This window comes from Seriola lalandi, unplaced genomic scaffold (assembly GCF_002814215.2).
Source record: "Seriola lalandi dorsalis isolate HSWRI2012SDOR001 ecotype SW California unplaced genomic scaffold, Sedor1 jcf7180002054520, whole genome shotgun sequence".
NCBI classification, from domain to species: Eukaryota; Metazoa; Chordata; class Actinopteri; order Carangiformes; family Carangidae; genus Seriola; species Seriola lalandi.
Window position 1 is genome coordinate 958,357 of NW_019525073.1, and position 19,623 is coordinate 977,979.

A 19,623-nucleotide genomic window follows, 5' to 3' on the forward strand; every position below is an offset into this window, starting at 1 on the left:
GGGGACACTCCTGCTTAGAGATGGTCAAGTGAAGCATGCAAACGCATTACATGAACCCCAAAGTTTCTCTCTCCCCCGGTCCTCCTCCCCTCCTTTGGTGGAAGCGAGCGGCATTGACTTCCTGCCAGTTTTGAAAGAGTCTTGATCAAACAGATGCAACCAAGCTTGGCAGTGACGTTCAAGGCAAGTTTCACACCACGGTGGAGGAGACTGGATGGGTGTTTAGCAATGTAGCCTTTTGGCTGAAGATCAAAACCGGGACAAAGGAAATAAAGAGATTTGCTCGTGTAAAGACTGAAAGCACAAATTTAAAACAAAATGTGATTCTTTCATGGCTGTTTGGATCCGTGTTTGACACTTTCAGATTAGATCCTGTGTGTTGTACAGATAAGTGATGAAGAGTTGGATGATGCCACAAAATGGATTTAGTGGGTATTTTTGGTAATTTTTTTTTGAAGAATACTAAATTCATTTCCACTTGAACATCAAATGATGTGAGTGTGTCCTTAGGTTACTGTCTCATTTTCACATAATTCAGTGATGGGTGAATCTGAGCTTTTGTTTTGGCCTGAGGTCGACTCACTGTGGGGTCCCTCCACACTCCTTCTGATCAGGTCTAATGCTTCCCTGCTGATTGACTCGCAATTAATTAACAGCAGCTCGTTAATGTGAGTCCTCAAATATTGCTCCTTTGCAGTGTGTTTTACTTTTAATTGAATGGTGTCACACTGAGACTCCCAACTTTAATCTCACCCTTTCTCATCTCTCCCTCCCTCATTCTCACCCCCCCCTCTCTCTCTCACACACACACACACACACACACACACACACACAGTCTCTTTGGTGTGCAGTGAGCAACAATGTGCTGTCAAGAAGAGATAATCGCTGCAATCACTCCTGATTCTCCTCACTATTCATACAATACATTCCTCTGTGATGTTAAACTGATTTTTAAAGCATGGCAGGAAACGCACAAAAGTTGAAGTGATTATCAGATTAAATCTGTTTTTCCGGTATCAAACCAAATCTAATTTGCTATTTGCAAACAGTCAGTCTTTCTATCGACCGTGTGTGTGTTGAGCGACTCTCTACCTGCAAGTCAAACTGCTTTTTTTTTTTTTTTTTTTAAATCTGTGAAACTGGGAAGGAACCGTTTGCATTAATTAAGTTAATAACTTTTGTGACATTATGAAGATGATACACTGATGCGTTTTTTACGCAAAGATGGAAATCATGGCGGGCAGGTAGTAGCCTACAGTACAACTGCAATAAACCTATAATGTTTGATAAGCACTTTGGTGAGTTATGGCAGCAGAACTGAGAACTACCGACTATCTGGTGTATGGGTGACAATAAATCAGGTACAACGGGGAAAATAAAATGGCATATATTACCATAAAGTCGCTGCAAACTCATCTGAGCATCACAGAAACACCAGAAAACCATCCCACAGGACATCACAGAAACGATACCGGTGGGTTTTCATTGCGAACTATAGGATGAAAGCCACAAAACGGTAATAACCAACCCCCAGCACTTACACCGGGAATAATGCAGCTCCTGTATAAAGATCAGTCCTTACCTTGCGATTGTTTGTTGTTGTTGTTGGTTTTTTCCCCTCTTTTGTTGTTCAAGGTTTGAATACCAGTTCGGTCATATGGCTGCAGGCTGACACACAGAGAAACACAGCGCAGCAGCAGCAGCGGCAGCAGCAGCAGCGGCACCTCTGTAGTCCGCTCTCCGTGCACCCCGGGATGTGCCAAGCATCCGGACTGTCTCTTGCCTCTTATGGGGAGGAGAGTCACTGGCTCCGAGTGCGCGCTCCCGGGTGCGCGTCCGCGTCAGGTCTGGCTGCAAGGGGCTTGTCCCAGCAGGTGATACAAGGACAGAGCGGAGGGAGTGTGGGTGTATAAGAGAGACAGAGACCAGAGGAGATTATCCAGAAGTGATCCATCAGAGCTTTTTCTACAGGTTGTCATGATTTCCACCTCAGACCTCCATACTATCTGGATAATCACCTCAGGTCAGCACCACAGGATCCAAGTAAAACTAGTTCATCCTACAATAATTTGCTCAAAAGCGCCAAAAGACCACATCTGTCTGTTCTGCTGCTGTTTCCCAGTTAAGGTAGATCTATGTACAATGATATTTCAGACAATAGTGTGCTTCCAGCCTTGTGTCAACACTTTAAGGTTGTGTATTGTGAGTCTCAAGTATGAATAATATGGATCTGTATTGAAGTACTGTCTATAAATGTATGGGGACACTGGGAAGAGTAGCCACTGTTACACTTCCAGGAAAATTTGACTAAACCCGAAAAGAAGGTCAGTAGATGACTGGGATTTTTCACATTTTGTTTATTTAGTGAATCTTCAGTTGCACTTTCTGTGGGTTTGTTTCCCAGTATGAAGGTCAAGGCCTTCTCCACACTAAAAGGACCAAAATCTATGTGGTTAAAACCTGCAAATCCACAAAACAGACGAATAAATACCCAACTCCCACAATTTGCAGCCTGGTCCCAATACCTTGCAGAAAGTCATCCCAGGTGTAATGAGAGGTTCAAAAATCACATACAGGTGCAATGTTCAGGTGTCCATTTACTTATTGAACAGAAGTCATAAATGTGACCTGGTGTTTATTCCTCAGTTTATGAAAAAAAAAGAGAATTTAGGTTTTGTGAATAAACAGCCCAGGAAAGCTGCGGTATCACCTTCAGTAACAATCTGTTTGCACTCAGTGGATATCCTCTGCAGTGAAACGCTGTAACTGCATTTTTCATGGCCTGTACTTTGTCAGTCTTACAAACTCAGTTGACTCCAGCAGGAATAATTCTAAATCTACTGTGTGAGCCTGTTGTGCGTCGACAGATTTAATGCTGTATATTTGCAGAGTGATTGTGTGTAAATCACTTAAGGGACTTGGTTGACATTTAGAATTTTAGTCTGTTATTTTGATTTGTGTGTCCGCCCTGAAAAAATTGTTTGTTACTCAAGCCAATAGACAAATGTTTGTTATTGAAGCCAATGAACAAGCTTTATATTCATTTGGTTTGAATACAAACAATGCTGACAAGCCACTTAGTGAAGTGTGAGTGTGGCACAGAAGGACTTGAGTCTGCTGAAGGAAGATAACAGACTCAAATTTAAAATGCCCTTAGAAATTTTGCACTCAATGCTCAAACATCTTACTTTGTGAAGGGTCCAATCATGCATGTCGTGTGTATAAAACATGCACCCTGTGGGTTTATTTGTATTTGTTACATACATGCTGCATGTTTCTTTATTTATCCATCATCTGTTTACTGGGCACAGGACTTCTAAGGAGGCTTGTTTGCACACTGATCCTACAGTCAGTATTCTTGGGATTTAAAAACACATTAAAACGCTTTGACTTTTTAAAAAAAAAAATTTTTAAGCTTCCGTTTCAAGTTGAGATTTCCAGATATTGCTTCATGCTTACAGCCTGTGTCGGGTACATTTGAGCAAGATATCAACAGCTCTGTAAAGTACAAGATGGCATTTGAATGGGACCCCTGTGGCTCCTGTGTGACAGCAGACAGATTTTTTTTTTTTTTTTTTAACAAATCTATTCCCACAGGTCTGAATTCTGCAGAACACCCGCTGCAGGTGTCCTCACTTGAAATGCAGATGGGTGTGGTTTGTTGCAACAGATTTAAAAACTTTAAAAACTATATATGTAAAACTTATGCGCACTAATGTGTATTTATTGCCACAGCAAAAACAATAAACTACCACCTAAGACAGGCTGACTGCATAAGACTTAGCTCCCACCAAGTTGAGCCAGTTATAACAGCCTAATGTGCTGCGATTAAAAGTGCATGTAAACTGTGGCAAACAATCCAACAAATTAAATCCTTCATAGATAAATAATTGAAATATGCAGCTTTTGTCCCTCCAAGTGGTGTCATATGACTGCAAACTTGACCAAGCTTACTGAAAGAATTAGACCAAATCTTTAAGGATCAATATGTCTTGTAACACAGTCCATTTTTATTTAAGTAAAACAAACAAAAAAGGTTGGGAACCGCTGCAACAGATAGCACAGTAAGAGCCAGAGGAGTGTCACATATTTGCAGGCAAGTTTAGCATTTTACGAATTACTTGCAAATAATATATGATCAAAGACAACCAGATCTTTTAGGAAAAAGTTTTTACAAATTACTCACACACACAAATCTACTGTAATTACATTTATCTAAAAATGGCGATACACAAATGACCAGATTGTATGTTTCAGTTCACCTGATCAATCAAATTGATGTTATTGTTTCTCATAAACCCCAAAAGATTCAGGTACCATTTGCTGAACTCAAATCTGAAGCAAAACCGCCTTTAAACATTGTTGTTTACTGTAACTACGGAAATTGGTGTTATGCAAACAGTTATAGTCAATACTGCACTGTTTTCTCAGGGCCCCTGGTATCAGTGTGTTGTGATCCTTGCCTGTAATTAGAAAGTTAAAGCGGTCTGTCCCACTGAAGCTGCAGAAACATGTCTATGGAAACTGTAAGTTTCTCAGTTCATTCATACAACTGGTCTGAAAAAAATCTAGAAATACGATGAGTGATTGAGAAAACTAAATGCTAAAGTAATGTATTGTGTATACGGTACATGCAGGTTATTTTTCTCAATATGCTGCACCAAGGCTCCACCGGTGTTGCTTTGAATGAAATGCTAATTTCGGCATGCTAACATGCTGATATTTAGCCGGTATAATGTTCACCATGTTCACATTGTGACCTGAAGTTTGACATGATCACATCCAAACCCAATCTGAGATTAGTGTTCTCCTTTCTCTTATAGCTGCACAGCAAACTAAGGCTTAATAACATTTCATTAAAATACAGTAATTATATTTAAATGAAGACTGCATAGTTGCTGTGATGCAAGCAAATATCACCATGTAGTCAGGTGTTTTTTAGATGGTGTCCTATGATATTTTTGTATTTTGTGCTGTAGTATTGTTTATTTATGTGCAGAGAAGTCTCAGTGTGGATCTGAGATAGCTGTAGACTCCTTTGGACTGTCTCTATTCATCTTCATCCAAATACTTTTTAAGTTTCGGTGCAGTTTTTGAAACCAACAGTGGCACCTGAGAGTTCTAGTTCACCTGTCTGTGTCATGTGTCTTGCTCTTATTTTGGAGGGGAGAAGGGCCTTTTCCATGCCTTTGCTCAGGGACGCCCTGTCTCATAATCCATCTGAGTGCACCAGTCCTGGAATCAGAGACATTCCTGTCCACGTTGGATAATGTAAAGTGAGAAAAAAAAAAAACTAAAACAAAAACCGTAGCTACAACAAAACAGAGCAGACCTTACATGTAGATGTCACTAAATCCTCGAGGGCGTCTTGCAGAGCTGGCGAGTGTGTTTTGGCAGCCGGAGTGATGAGCGAGGAAAAGCAGGAGGACCCCCTGCCGGGCCCCTTCATGCATTATCAGCGCGGAGCTCCCCAGCAGACATCAACCACCACATACCAGGGTGTCGAGCTTTTATACCGCCGGGGGCAGGTTCGGTTTTTTAATATAGGGCAACTCTCAACTCTCCCTATTTCTCCACACGGCTGCAAACTCCCATAACACATCCACAAACTGAAATGAACACACACCCACATAAGAAGAATAAAATAAAGATTTTAACCGTTTAATTAAAATTGATTGTCAGGAGAATAATACACAAAATTGTGCTTGGTGCGCTTAACTGAAATGATGCTAATGAATTATATATATACATATATATATGTAAACACACACTTGTATATCACATATTTGTACAAATAACACATACAATATTGCAATTTGATTCCACATGTCAAGCATCTGTAACTTTGGAAAAGGCAGGGCTTTTCAAATCTGATCCTGCCTTGATTTCAAGATATTTACGATGAAGTCACCAATACAGTCAGCCACTTCACAATCACACAGTGTTTCATGTTTGTTACAACTATGTGCTGCAGCATTATTGCCTTCAAACAGTTGCATTTTTGAATCAGGGATGGATCACAGCGTGTATTTGTACATGTTAATTACAGTGAATCCAGGGACTGATGCCGTGGCCAGCTCAGTGACAGTAATTTCCATGTAATGCTTTGATCAGAGACTGTTAGAATATTTAACCTGAAATATGCAGTGTTAATTTTGACACCAAGCACCTTGGGAAAGATTTGAGATTTTTTTTATTTATTTTTTTTAAAACACACAGCACAGTAGAATACTGCCACCTTGTGGAGGAACGCGGCCTAATTTCTTCGATCTCTGTGATAGATTGCAGCTTCTCCCACTGATAAAACAATCTCCCTGATGCCACTATAACAGCTACATGAGTGACAGTGACAGTGGCTCATTTCTTAATCTCAATTTATTCACCGGTAGTCGTGAAAAAAAACAGGAAATGCATGGATTTTTCTCTAGTCTATGGCGTGAGACTGCTGGAAAACGAAAGCGGATATTTGTGTAGTATTGTCTTCAACGGGAATTCAAAGCAGTCCGAGTGAACGATGCTTTTATCACATCAACCTCAAGGCACATTAAATTCACTGTAAAATGTGTTACCACTGAAAGCTGCGGCTCACTTTTGCTCTGTAACACACAAACACCCACACGCCAAAGAATCTCATTTGTCCATATGGGTGCACAGTGTTATGCATTGGTAGCATGTTAATGACTGATGCTGAATTTTTTTTTAAATAAACTTCTGTTTCTGATTAATTTTCCTACAAGCTGACGATCTCATCTGTCGTAAGAGTCTGTTAAAGTTTACTGAACCCAGCCAGTTTAGCAGGTCATACTCCAGCTGCTGAACCAGATCAATAGGCAGATAATAATGATGGTAGCAAACTAAGTGATTGTACAGGATAATGGACAGAGACCTGCAAGAAAGCAATGATAATTCTCTTTATGAAACCTGCACTAAAATCAATAGTGTTTTAAAATAAAATGTAAAACCTCCCTGCAAAAGATCACCTTTAAAAATCTGCCAAAAATAATACAATCAGCTTTACAATCAGTCATTCACTCAGTGGCAGTATACGATCATCATCCTTACATTCAGAGCTCCAGCTAATCCCTTCTGCTCGCTCGACCTTGGTGTCCCGTCCTGCTGCGACGTGAACATCGCCTCGCTCATGAGGGCATCAGCGCTGCAGAGTCCTGGCTGGGTTTTCCAGGCGGCACCTCATACTTGAAGACCACGCTGAACAGCTTCCCTCCCAGCCGGTCGGCCAGCCACGAGTTCTTGATGACAGCCATCTTGAGGCTCTCGCAGCTGAGCATGGCGTAGTAGTTGGTGTGAATGGCTCGGCCCATTCCCTCGATGATCACCAGGTCGGTTTGTCGCTCTCGCACCACCATCGCCAGCACTTTGTCTAGACGGCTGCGGGATGGCGCAGGCAAAAAGAAAAAAAAAGAAAAATTGCATGTTAACATCTGATGAACCCTTCAGCAGGTCCTCAGATCTGGCTTTAAATTATCATTGAAATTCTCTACAATAAAATACAGAGACAACGCTGTGTTATTACATTCATTTGTATCCCAATTCACTTCCTTCATACTTCACTTGACATTTGTGTTGCATCTCAGTTGTGAGACAAGTTTATATATCAAGTATATATTAATTTAATTTATTGTGATTTCAGGCCACTGTTTTCAAGAGGAAAATGGAGGCTGCTTCTGACACCCGCTTATGAAAAACATAGATAATGAAAGAAAAAGGCTGAAACTTCTCCTGTCCAAGTCAGTTAATTACAGTAGGGCAATATCAAAGTAATTTAGTGATGATCTTGCACAAGTTTGGTAGGCTTGTACGAGAATGATAAACAAATGAATGGTCAAGATCAATGCAGAGATATCCCAGCTTTTAGTCCCTAGTATAAGGAAATTTCCAAAATGCATTTCAGTAGCATATTGTTTTAAACAACAGTTCCCCTGCCTGGTGAGAGCTCATGTCTTTCAAACTCCATGGCCCAGTTTTCAATGCATGCTTTCAACTAAAAATCGCTGTAGTCTCGAAGCCCAGCAGATAGTATACAACTGTTAACACAGGCTGAACAGTACTCCCTATAAAAATGTCAAATAACCAACCTCAGATCAAGGCAGGGAGAACTGGATCCACTCTGGACCAACGTCAACCTGTCCTCCCTCAGACCGGCCCTGCGCAACAACAGATCACAGATCACTGAAGACATTTTCATTTTTTTTTTTTTAGGCGTGATTCACAAGATTAGACATGAAAAACAACTTTTTAGAGGTTAAAAGTAGGCTGGCTCTTTATTGCCATCTGTGTGCAATAAAGGTTTATTTGTGTTCTTTACTTAGTATTACTTTAAACTTTCAACAGTTTTTTCTCATCAGTTTTTCCAGTCCGCATTTAAAAACCTTCATCAATACTCACTGAATCACTTGATCCATTGCAGCGATTCTTTCAGTCAATATCTGCAGTTCGCCATTCGTTACATCGTTCAAAGCCGGACCAGAGTTGCTGGCCAACACAACCTAAAGGTAGATGGACCGTAGAGTTGAAGTAACGTTTTTTACCATATATAATATATTTTAAATGATGTTCTAGTGGATCCTTACCTCTGTTCCTCGAGAGAGAAGCTCTCTGACAAAAGGCATCACCCCTAGAATGATGTCTACTCCACTATTATCTACGAAAAACAAGGCACACTTATGAGGAGGACCCTGCAAGAGAAAACCAGGATGGATTGTTTTCAAGCACTAATCGTCAAGAGCAGACAAGACAGAAACACTAATGTAAGCAAGTGAAATGTTACTAATGAGCTGTAAAAAGCCGTTATCTGTGTTTCCTCTTTGTGCTTAATGAAAAGATATTTGTGCTTGGTACTGACAGTGTCTGAGATATGTGTTTGTTTTATTCCAGGGTAACGTATTAAATACAGAGTGTCTATATTACTCATGGTACCGTCAACCTCCCACCTATGACGCTACATAGAGTGGTCTGAGTCTGACCTTTAGTCTCTCCAGCCACTGGTTGTAGGAATCCACCAGCCATGGCCGCTCTGACAGAGGAAAAGAAACACAAAATCAGTTCGAGCACCAACAATTTTCACTGTAGTTATTAATGAAAAGAAAAGAAAAAGTGTGAAAGCACAGACGCAGGTCTGACGTCTGTCGGTGTGTCAGCAGAGGTCAGAAGGTATTGGTGAAGAAATAGGCTTGTGGTGTGTCTACACAGGAAGCATCTTGGGCTTATTTTTCAATCTTTTATCTGTCTCACATCTGACAGAGCAGATACACAGACCATACAACGCCTCATGTTTTACCTACATACACGACCTGAAGCATAGTTTCCTTTTCTTTCATGTAACTAAAGTGACTGTGTGTCGCCAAATCACAGGTGACCTAGGCGCTGTAATGTGCCTGAACACCTCTTGTGTAGATACGGACGGAGCACTGAGGCGACTGTACTACTAAAATGCCGCTCACACCACACCTCCTGTGTAGACACGGTGTTCAAGAGAGACACTCTGATACCTTCCAACTGTCGTTTAGCCTCCTCAAAGCCAAACTCGGGATCAGATTCCAGGACACTGCATGATAGACAAGACAAAGTACGCAAAAGTATGATCAATACAAACACAAGGTAGCTAGTACAAAGCAAAGACACTATAGAGTCTCCGAAATTGCAGGTTGAGACTTAAATGTTCTGGTCTGCAAGTATAAAAAGGTGCTGTCTGCCCTCAAAGCAGCTGTAATCATATGTTCCAATTGCTAACAATATGATCAACAAGATTCATTCTTTTCCTAAACTGCTTGTGCAGTTATGTCCAAGAAAAGCTGGCCTTAGCTGACCATTTGGCTGCCATTGGCTGTCAAAGTGCAACAGAAATATAACAAATCTTTAAAGAGTCACTGGGTGCACTCACATTGATTGTTTGAATCCATGATAAGCAGCACTTGCACTGATAGATTTTCTATTCTGTTCATATTCAGTCCCTGCAGGCTAGCAAACTCAGGGTAGCTTAACTTATCAAAACAACTTAACACTGCCAAACACACAACCAAAGCAGCGAAAAACTCCCCGTTTTAAGCTCCAGCAACACAAAAATACAAGATATGTACCCAGAACCTCTCCCAATACCCACAATCAACCAGGCTGCTCACTGCAGACACAAAAGGGGCTAAATCCACTCACTCTGACACGGCCTTGGCTCCCCAGTCGAAGACATTCCCAGCCAGGACGCCCCTGACCAGGGCAAACTGTCTCTGCTCCCAGCTCAACTCCTCCATGGACTTCACTGCCTTCTGGTAGTACTTGAGAGCCATGTCATTCTCCCTCTGTTTGATCTGAAACACAGCAGAGACATGATAAGGTTTACGCTTAATATTAAAAATAAAACACTGGCCAACTAGTTGCAATCAGAAATTTTTTTTTTTTTTTTTAAAAGTGATTATGTTAAAACAACTTAAAAACATGTTAAAGACTCATCTATTTCCTAAAAGTATCAGGTGGAAACAAATCGTGTAACACTATGAGACTGTATGAAAACATGAAATGGTAAAAAAAAAATTCACTAAAACGCATCAGTGAGGGACAAACCACCTGTGTAACACATCACAAGAACACAACAAGAAAACAAAATAGGTTGATAGATTTCACTCAGACCTTAGAGTAGGGATCAGGAAAGTTGAACTCGTTTAAACAGTGTTCCCTCGTGTCTAAAAGACTTCTGACAGTGAGGGATCCATAAGCACTAGGTGAGAAGAGAAGCACTCTACATTAACCAGAGAGAAACACATACACACAACGGGGCTTGGGCAGTAGATGCATAGAACTTGTCACTGGTTGTTGTCATCACGTTTTTATATATATTTTGACAGTAGTTTTATTGTGGTTTGACATAGTGTTATAAAAACAATGTCAAGTGATCTCTGTACTGAAACATGGTACTAGTTTCTGGTAATCTGGCATATTCTATTGTGCCATATTCTATATTCTTATATTCTATCTAGGGCATATTCTACATTCTAGTGTCTATTTCAACGATAACTTACATGTCCAGCACTCTGATATCTGCGCACTGTGTTCTGCTAAGTCATTGGCACAATTAATACAACTGATACACACTTACGCACTGCACCCCATCCCTAAAAACTGAAACAGTAAACAGAATTAACATCAAAATTTCCCCTTTTCATTGACAAAGCATGTGGGCAGTTACAGCGAGTGTGAAGACATGAAACTAATGCAGACAATGAAGAAAGGAGTTTGAGTTTTAGTCTGCTAAAAGCAATGTCCGGGTCTAACAGAAAGGCCGCGTAAGAAGAAGTGGAGACAGTTCTTACAATGGCTGGTGGCGGAGGGTCTGAAGCTTGTGTCTGTATTTCTGACGGAACTTCTCGGCTCGCTCGTTTGCCTCCGGTATGTCAGGCTGGCTCGCTACGGCTCTCTTAACCACCTGCTCCGAAAAAAAAAAAAAAAAGAACAGTAATCGGCCACGTTCACAACCTCAGAGACACACAAGCCGGGAGTGGAGTCTCCAAAGTTCAAACCACTTCATCTCATATGAAAAGCTGAACCGTAAACACCAAACGTTTGGTCCAGTTCTGGGCTTATTTGGTTTTTATATGGGCAAGTGATGATGTGACATATCATACTGGGATTTCTTTTCCAGTTTCTAGCCTGATGTTGTTCAACTTTCTTAAAATGAGAAACACAATCCACAGGAGGAGGCAGAGATAACAATTTTGCCACCAATGAGAACTGCATCACAGATTCAGTTCAAAACTTGCTCAATCACTCATTATCATTAAATTTCCTTCGAAGATAAACTTTACCTACATTTTCTGTATGGCACCTCTCAATATCAGACCTTGCTTTTATATTCTGAAACAAAACCGGCCGTCCTACCCCATCAAGGGCCTCCTCGAAGCAGTAGAGCCAGTACTCGCGAGCCAGAGCGTCCTCTGTGAGGTCCACGGTGTCAGGGATGTAAGAGGAAGGGTCCTGCAGCAGAGGCAGATTCACCAGCTGCCTCTCCAGACGGTCCATCTCCAACATGTCAAACTAGACACAACAAAGAGACAGACAAGATATGTGCTGTATGTCTCGTCCAAAAACAGATCAATGCCTCTTCCAGCTTCTCTCTTCTTCTGTGCTTTTTCCTTATTGAGACAGTCGAAGATGCAGTAAAGAAGAAACAAGAGGGAAGAATCCCAGCAGGATTTAATCCTAAAAGCAAGTGGATGTATTAACTAGGGGCACAACGAACCGTCTAAACGTTAGAGAAGACCAGTCAGTTGTTTCTAAAGGAAATACTGAATCTATAGAAGGTTTCTGAAATGGTACTTCACTGAAGATGAGCTAATATTTCATTTGTAATCCGGCATCACACTTTGCCAGTTTGCACTAATAAAAAACTAGCTGATGAAAGCTGGAGTAAAATGCAGGAATTTAAGGGGTGAGTTGGTGGTTAACAGCTCCTGATGCTCCAAGTATCACAACAAGAACTCAAGAAGCAAAGTGCACACTGTTATTGTCTCTCTGGGTATCAAACATGGTCCTTTTCCATCTTCATATAAATGATCTAATAAGCGAAAAAACAGCAAAGCTAAAACCAGAAAAACCCACTCTCAGGTCTATCTTGTTCTTGCGCAAGTGAACACACCAGAGTGTCTGCAGCTAGAGAAGGCACCATAAGCAGGAGCACTATGTCATCAAACCAGTGCACACAAGTGAAGCAGGCGGAGGTACTTACGGGAAACTGAAGGAGAGGGTTTGGTAAACAGAAGAATGTGTGGAGAGGAAATGAAAAGAAAGATTATCAGATTGCAAAGACTGATATGATGAATGTCTTTATATGATGCTTGTGGGTTCGGTGAGGACACGGGTGGTGGTATTTCCATAGAGGAGATCAAAAATAAAAAATGTGAGATGAAGCTCAAATGTAAAAATGTCAGAAATTTGACAGAATGAAGTTGAAGGAATAAAAAAACCAATGAACCATCAATGGCGTGGAAAATAGGTCATGAGGTTTTAAAGTGGCACAATGTGGTGCATGGCTCAGCTTCAGGTCCTCATATCTGATCTCTCTTCGCTTCCTGTGTAGACTCACCGTTCCACTACGAGCACGTTGCATGGGATTCATATCTGGAGAAACGCTCATCAGACCGGAGCTTCCAGCATAATTCTCACCCCAACTGTACTGGTTTGGATCTAGAGGAGTGAAACACAACAATATGATATATGTATGGTATAACGTGCATTATCATACATTTTGATTTTGATTTTAGGTTAGTGTTCAAAAACATTTGGTGCTTCATCAGCTAGCAGCTTTTGACAATTGTAATACAACAATTACTAATAACATCTTTTCATTATTTCACTCCAGTTATTTTCAAACTAATTTCAGTCTGTTATTGGCCTTTGTCCTCTAGCACTATCACTTACATCAGTTCTTATATATTCTGCCATGGCAGTTACTTGTGTTTATGTCAAGGACAGACTGACAAACAGCTGAAGTCTAGGGATTTTGTTCTTACCTGATATCAATGAAAACTTCATGCAATAATCTACTTCCAGTAATACCACAAGTTTCCACTTAGCCCCCATGTGTAAAGGTGGACTTTTTTTTTTCCTTACTATCTTCCTCTGCTCCTTTAAGAAATGCTCCAATGGCTCCGAGATAGCCCTCATGTCTCAGGAACAAGGCCTGAACTTCGCCCTACAACCACAAAACAAAAGGAGGTCATAACATAAAAATCGGGGTTGTAGGTGGAAGTTCAGCTAATAACAAACCAAGCTCAGGACTAAACTGAGATACAACAGCGAGGAAGAGAAAACAAAACATAAAACATAGTGAGGAACTTTTGCAGATCACCAAGATGCATTGTGTGTACAATGTGATTCAATGTGACGGTCATGTTTGGGGGATTTTTAGTTTGTTTTTGTGTCAGTAGGGGAAGAGGCCTTGCCTTTGTGAAGAAGTTGATGCTGTAGGTGATTGTGTGCATGGTGACAGGGTGCCCTCGAATGAAGAAGCCTCCAAAGTACACTCTGGACAGGTTGTGGAGCTTGGCATACAGACAGGCCAGCTGCCCGATGTCGTTGCTGATCATATGGAGTAAGCTCTTGGCCATGTCTTCTTTAGAAAACTCTGCAGTTCAGAACAGTTATATGAAAATACAGGGAAAATATCCACATTACAAAACTGAAATGCTGCTTAAGGGCATTTAAAAGACTGAGCTCTGAATATGTAAACACTGCCACTTATATATTAACAAGTGTCAGTCAACAATTCAGGTTCCATATTTCCAACCTGAAACTATATCAAGTACTCAAGAATGGCACCTATCAGTAGTGGATGGATAGTCCTTCAATAAGCCTGCATATCTGTGAATTTCTCTGGAATCGTGCCATCTGTTCATTTCTTAAAAGTTACAAACGCAGCACATGGAGCACGCAAAGCTGCATTAGAACTGGGTGAAAGGTCATCAGTTCATTTCAACATAAGTTTTGCACTAAAATTGAAAAACATGAAGCAATATTAAAGTGTGACTTGCCAAAAAGTAGTGGACACAGTATGACTGTTGGCAATATTCTGAGCACATGGATGGACGGCAGAGAAGTGGATTATGCTGCAGAAATGGTTTGAGTTCCAGTGGAAATTTTGATAAACTCTTAACTGTAAAACTGGGTCAGTATTGGAATATATTTTACCCACCATGAACCCAAGCTGACTACAGCCACTGCCCTCCGAAGCAAGCAAATGAGCCACCTTTCAAGTCCCAATAAAATGAGTGTTTGATTTTCAAAAGATGGGAATGATACTGCTTTAATGTGTTTTTAGTTATATCGACTGAATGAAACGCAAACGCAAGATTCTAAATAATTCAGAATTATTACAGTGACCTGAACATATGCATGCAATACATAACGCTATAGGGAAGCCACATTAAGTCAGTGTGCCCATGTGTCACCTTTGTCTGCAGTAGCAGACTTTCCAAAACTGCTGGCGATTAGATCTCCAGTCAAGCCCAGAGACCCGTAAGATCCTCCGTAGATATCTTTGACAAGCATATCCACACTTGCATGCTGCCCTTTCGAGGCCAACTGTAGCAACTCGTCAAATCTCTACAGGTGAGAAAAGGTTAACGTTCAGGATGCCTCAGGGATGGTTGACTTCAAAGTAACAAATATTACAGTCTGACAGTAAACAAAGACCAAGCTATTTCAGATACCTTTGTTTTGGTGAGCAAGGCTCCAAGGCCCCAGAACGTCCCCCCACCTATTGAACTTCCTCCTATTCGCTCAAATTTGTCCTCTGATTCAACCTGTTGAAGAGGAAGTGAATGGGATATCGCTTTATGTGCAATCAAATCGAGTAAGAGCGGAAGGCCCTTTTTTACACAAATCTTAGTCATCTGAAAAAAAAGCCCTAACCCTTACTTTTTACATACTCTATACTACAGATAGAGACCCAAAGTTGTGTGCCTTCACCCACTAAGCTAGAGCAAACTCTGTCGCCCCTGAGCCAAACTGACACAAGTCTTTTTTGTGCCAGTGACAATACAAACATTAGAGGATATATTCACAGAGCTGCAACGGAGATACAGATATTTGTGACACAGATGCAAAGGATTTGACAGATTTCACATCTGCTGCAGACTTCAGTATGTAAACAGTGAAGTGTGCTGCACAGACTTTGTCACGATGGCACCGTTACAGATTGACAGTCTTTCTTCTGCAACTTTCTTCAACACATTTTCTTTCACATCCTGGCCAATATTTATGCTGAATAAATACATCTGCGACAAGCAGCCAACGTCACTCTGAATTATGAAATTGCTGTTGTAATTTCCTCATTGATAAAAGGACAAAGGAAGGCTTCGGCTCACAGCTGGTCATCCAAAATCTTTCAGTTGAAACAACCTCTAGTTCCAAGTTTGGTCATTACCTTGACTATGGACACTCCAGAGCCGATGTTTACAAGCAGGTAAGGGAAGATATCTGGATTAGTCGTCTGAAAGCGGAACTCTGAGTCAGCGTGCTTGGCGTACACGAAAGCCTCATGGGGAATGTTCCTCAGCACAAAGTTACAGCCTTTAATAAGGCAGGTCATCTCATCCTCTTTGTCCACTCTGCAACACAAAATGAGTCCATTAGCTTGAATCATTTCATCAGCCAAATGTGTAACGAAGCCAGAGCAAGGAAGTAGCCATTTTTTCGACTGGCTGCCAATTCATTAAGTATAATGTTCAATCTCCTTTTTACAATATTACTCGTCATTTACATTTTACCAGGCAGCAGCTGTCTGCAGTCATGTGTGTTGGGAGTCACACAGGCAGATTTTAATGTCAAACAAGCTCACAGTACAGCTCCTTCTCTGAGCTGAATCACCAGAATCACATTTAAGTGGAAAACTGAATTAACTGCATATTTTGCTCTCAATGCTAATGCCATGTGGATTCAGACAAAAAGCAAGTCAAACATCATGTGAATGCTTTTGTTTTCACATGTTTGGTTAGCCAACAAAGGGGTAGCTAAAGCTGTCAAGCCAGTAAACAGCAGATTTTTTTTTCCAGAATAGTCTTCATAAGGTCTCCTAAAGCTCTCTCCTAAACAATCCAATGTGTCCTCTGATTTAAGCCGTTTCACAGGAAGAGGGTAGGAAATTACTTTGTGAGTGGATCAGCTACAGTAAGGGCAGAGCACCACTGTTTATTCCAATTTAGTCATCCGGAATATGCCAGAAATTTGCCTCCCTTTCTGTTTTGTTTGTACATGTAGTTGGTGCAATTTAGCATTGTACATTATGAGAAAAAACGCTGAGTAACACAGCATAGATTGTTGTTGTTTGCTATATTTACTGTAAAGTTGGTTTGTATACTCACTTGAGTCCAAGTTTCCTCTCAATGAGTTCCTTGAACTTGTGTGCCCCTCCACCAGTAGCTTTGATAACTTTGGTTTCCGTGTTGACCAGATGGTCTTTGATGAAGTCCAAGCATGTTTCAATGTAAGCATTTTCAAACTTGATAAAGTGCAGACGTGCAGTGACCTCTTCCTGCACTGATATCTCATACAGCTTGTCACTGGCAGCATCCTTGGGTACAGATGAGATGGAAACACAAAGGAGAAAGGGTGAACACTTCACTATGGCTACTGACATAGGTTTGTTGAAGGTTGCATTTTAACAGAAAGATTATGTATATATAAGATAATGTAGGCTACTAAGAGATAAATGCTTTTCTCTGTTCAAGGACTAAGATAACACGTTACAGAATGGATGTAAACTAATACTAAAAACTAATGATAATAATAATTACCTTTACGTTGTGCTCGAAAGATCGTACTTTGGCCACTTTATGTTGAACAGTTGAGTAGTAGGCAAGCTTTGTTAGAGACCCACCTGTTAAAGCAAATCAGCACTGATTATGTGCGATAAGAAACACACTGCACAGCAGAAGATAAAAAAAGTGAAAAAACTGGATTAACGCTGAGATCCAGACTTAAACAAACAGTGCTCTTACAAACAGTTCACTGACTATTTAAGTCGGGAGCGACGAAATACTAACACAGGCTAGCTAGCAGCTAACGCCAACGCTGCTGTAGTTGTCAAAGTTGTGCAGGTTGTTTGAACACATCCGCTTTGTGGGATAAAACATAATCCCGAGAGACTTGCTAGACAGAAAAACAGACTTTCTGTCAAACAAATTCAAGTTACAGGCTAACGTTAGCTTTGTCTTGTTTACTTCCACTTAAAGTCATGTGTTGTCACAGTATCAGGCTGCGGCAGAGCTGCTCCATAAACACGGAGATTAGCTGCGTTAGAGCAAAAGTGACTGAAGAAATCCATAAAACTTTAATATTCCCAGGTACCTATGTCTATTGCGAAGCGTTTTGCGTTCTCCAAATTGCGGAATATTTCATCGGGCGGAAGAATAATGCTTTTATCCATCGTATGACTACTTGTGCTGCTGTCAACTCGACCAAATTCCGCCATGGTCGGCAATGATTTGACGCTGCGCACTGCGTGGCGTGCGTGCGTGCCCCCAGCTGTCCAATCAGCATTCACGCACAGTCTGAGGAGTGGGCGTCGTCTCATAAACATGACTGTAAACAGTCCTGCATTAAATCCTGTCTTCATGAAGGTTATGTTTAGTTTTTATTGATACCAATAACTGTATATAAACTATAGACATACATTTATTTACAGTCATTGATTGAAAGTGTATTTAAAAGGGGTATTGATTCAACTCTGTGATCATTTTGGAGGATGCAGTTTATGCTCCTGTATAACTGTATTACATTATACAGAGTGCTGTTTAGCCTAATCTCATTTATTTGAATGGAGTGGCCAAAATAACAGAAACTTGTGTCATCATAATGCAATACACTTCAATAGCATCACAAATCTCAGCCTCCAGAATAATCATACTGTTCAAAGACCAATCGCTGATTTGATTCAGAGTAAAGAATGAAATGGCACAACTTAAGATTCAGTTGATGTTTTTTATTCAAAAAGAATACACTGGTCACATAGTGTATTTGTACCTACACAGAGGCATCAGTGGTTATGATACATCACAGTAAAAACTTAAGGTCCAAAACAGTGTACTCAAATAAGAGTCGAGTGAACAACTTCAGTATCTTTACAAAAGACAGGGAATAATTTGGTCCAAGTCAAACAAAGTGAACCAACTTTTCTACACTGAGAGAAAATAACCTCACAGATTCACTTTTATGCTGCTGACACAGCAGAACATGTTGATAATAAAAGAGATGACTTCAAAACCCAACATGGGTCAATAATCTTTTACATTGTAAAAATATACACACAAGTACATCAGAAAAGATGCACAATGAAAACCACTACCAGAGACTGATCTCAACACAGTAGACCACAGGGATATAATGCTGGTATGATAATACTGGCCAATGAGGTCAATTTTTTAACACATTGATATCAATAGGAGAATGTATGTTATTCATAGAATACAATGTTGTGCTTTTCAATACTTTCAGAAAGAAAAAAACAGCAGTCCAATAGGACTTTGGGATAAATGAAAACAATTTGCACAGACACTTCTATTAAATTTCAAAATTATATGTTTGACAATAACTTTTGACCAATGTGGTCATCTGAGTTTGTCTGGTAGTAAGTCCAGTCTGTAGGTGTCTACCACGGCCTCCAGAGGGCGCTGTTGACTGGACTCTTCTCTTTGGCAATGCTGGTCTGGACTGTGGAGCTCAGGAAGGAGAAGTCAGCATCTCTCAGGCTCTTCTCAGAGGAAGACTGCAGCTTGTTGACCTGGTTCAGGAGTCTTCTCTGGGTCTGTGTCATCACCTCCTCCTTGGACAGGAAGTGGGCCACCTCTTGGACACATCTGGAGTAGCCCTGATCAACAGCTGCTGAGTCCACAGCTTGATGTTGTTTCTGCCGCCGCTGCTGCTGCAGCTGTGTCAGGAAGCAAACTGTCATCTCCAGGATGTCTGCTTTCTCCAGCTTGGAGTCTGGCTGCTGTTTGAGGAACTCTGGACCCAGGAGAGACTTGAGCTGCTCGATGCTGCTGTTGATTCGCTCTCTGCGTAACTTCTCCACCAGAGGTTTTCTGAGCTGCAGAGAGAAGAACAAAGTCATTAATAAAC

The 19,623-nt window shown here is 40.8% G+C and overlaps 3 protein-coding genes across 4 annotated transcripts in view; all 3 read right to left on the bottom strand.

Moving 5' to 3' along the window:
- Window positions 1–1,747, bottom strand: part of draxina (dorsal inhibitory axon guidance protein a) — an 18,713-nt gene extending 16,966 nt beyond the window's left edge. For both annotated transcript variants that reach the window (XM_023414030.2, XM_023414029.2), the window contains exon 1: window positions 1,583–1,747. The gene's annotated coding sequence lies outside the window, so the exon portion shown is untranslated. The remainder of the gene's footprint in view (window positions 1–1,582) is intronic.
- A 3,893-nt stretch (window positions 1,748–5,640) lies between these two features.
- Window positions 5,641–17,984, bottom strand: pank4 (pantothenate kinase 4 (inactive)). Its single transcript, XM_023414047.2, has 19 exons — window positions 17,854–17,984; window positions 17,301–17,383; window positions 16,869–17,077; window positions 15,932–16,115; window positions 15,216–15,308; window positions 14,955–15,108; window positions 13,950–14,131; window positions 13,618–13,699; window positions 13,091–13,191; window positions 11,887–12,042; window positions 11,322–11,434; window positions 10,642–10,729; window positions 10,171–10,322; window positions 9,510–9,565; window positions 8,985–9,034; window positions 8,592–8,696; window positions 8,407–8,507; window positions 8,097–8,165; window positions 5,641–7,389 (listed from the first exon to the last, which is right to left on the bottom strand). The coding sequence occupies exons 1-19, from the start codon at window positions 17,975–17,977 to the stop codon at window positions 7,140–7,142; spliced, it is 2,352 nt and encodes a 783-aa protein (XP_023269815.1). The 5' UTR covers window positions 17,978–17,984; the 3' UTR covers window positions 5,641–7,139.
- A 488-nt stretch (window positions 17,985–18,472) lies between these two features.
- Window positions 18,473–19,615, bottom strand: LOC111660691 (transcription factor HES-5-like). The gene has a single exon (XM_023414050.1). The coding sequence runs from the start codon at window positions 19,613–19,615 to the stop codon at window positions 19,154–19,156; it is 462 nt and encodes a 153-aa protein (XP_023269818.1). The 3' UTR covers window positions 18,473–19,153.
- Window positions 19,616–19,623: the final 8 nt, after the last annotated feature.

Bases quoted from the DNA above. Each gene is read 5' to 3' on its own strand.
- LOC111660691 (XM_023414050.1), bottom strand. From the start codon at position 19,615: ATGACTTTGTTCTTCTCTCTGCAGCTCAGAAAACCTCTGGTGGAGAAG.
- pank4 (XM_023414047.2), bottom strand. From the start codon at position 17,977: ATGGCGGAATTTGGTCGAGTTGACAGCAGCACAAGTAGTCATACGATG. The intron at 15,309-15,931 runs GTAATGACCAAA...CCTCTTCAACAG, and splicing joins CTGGAGTGTCCATAGTCAAG to GTTGAATCAGAGGACAAATT. The intron at 13,192-13,617 runs GTAAGGAAAAAA...TCACTCCTCTAG, and splicing joins TAAAGGAGCAGAGGAAGATA to ATCCAAACCAGTACAGTTGG.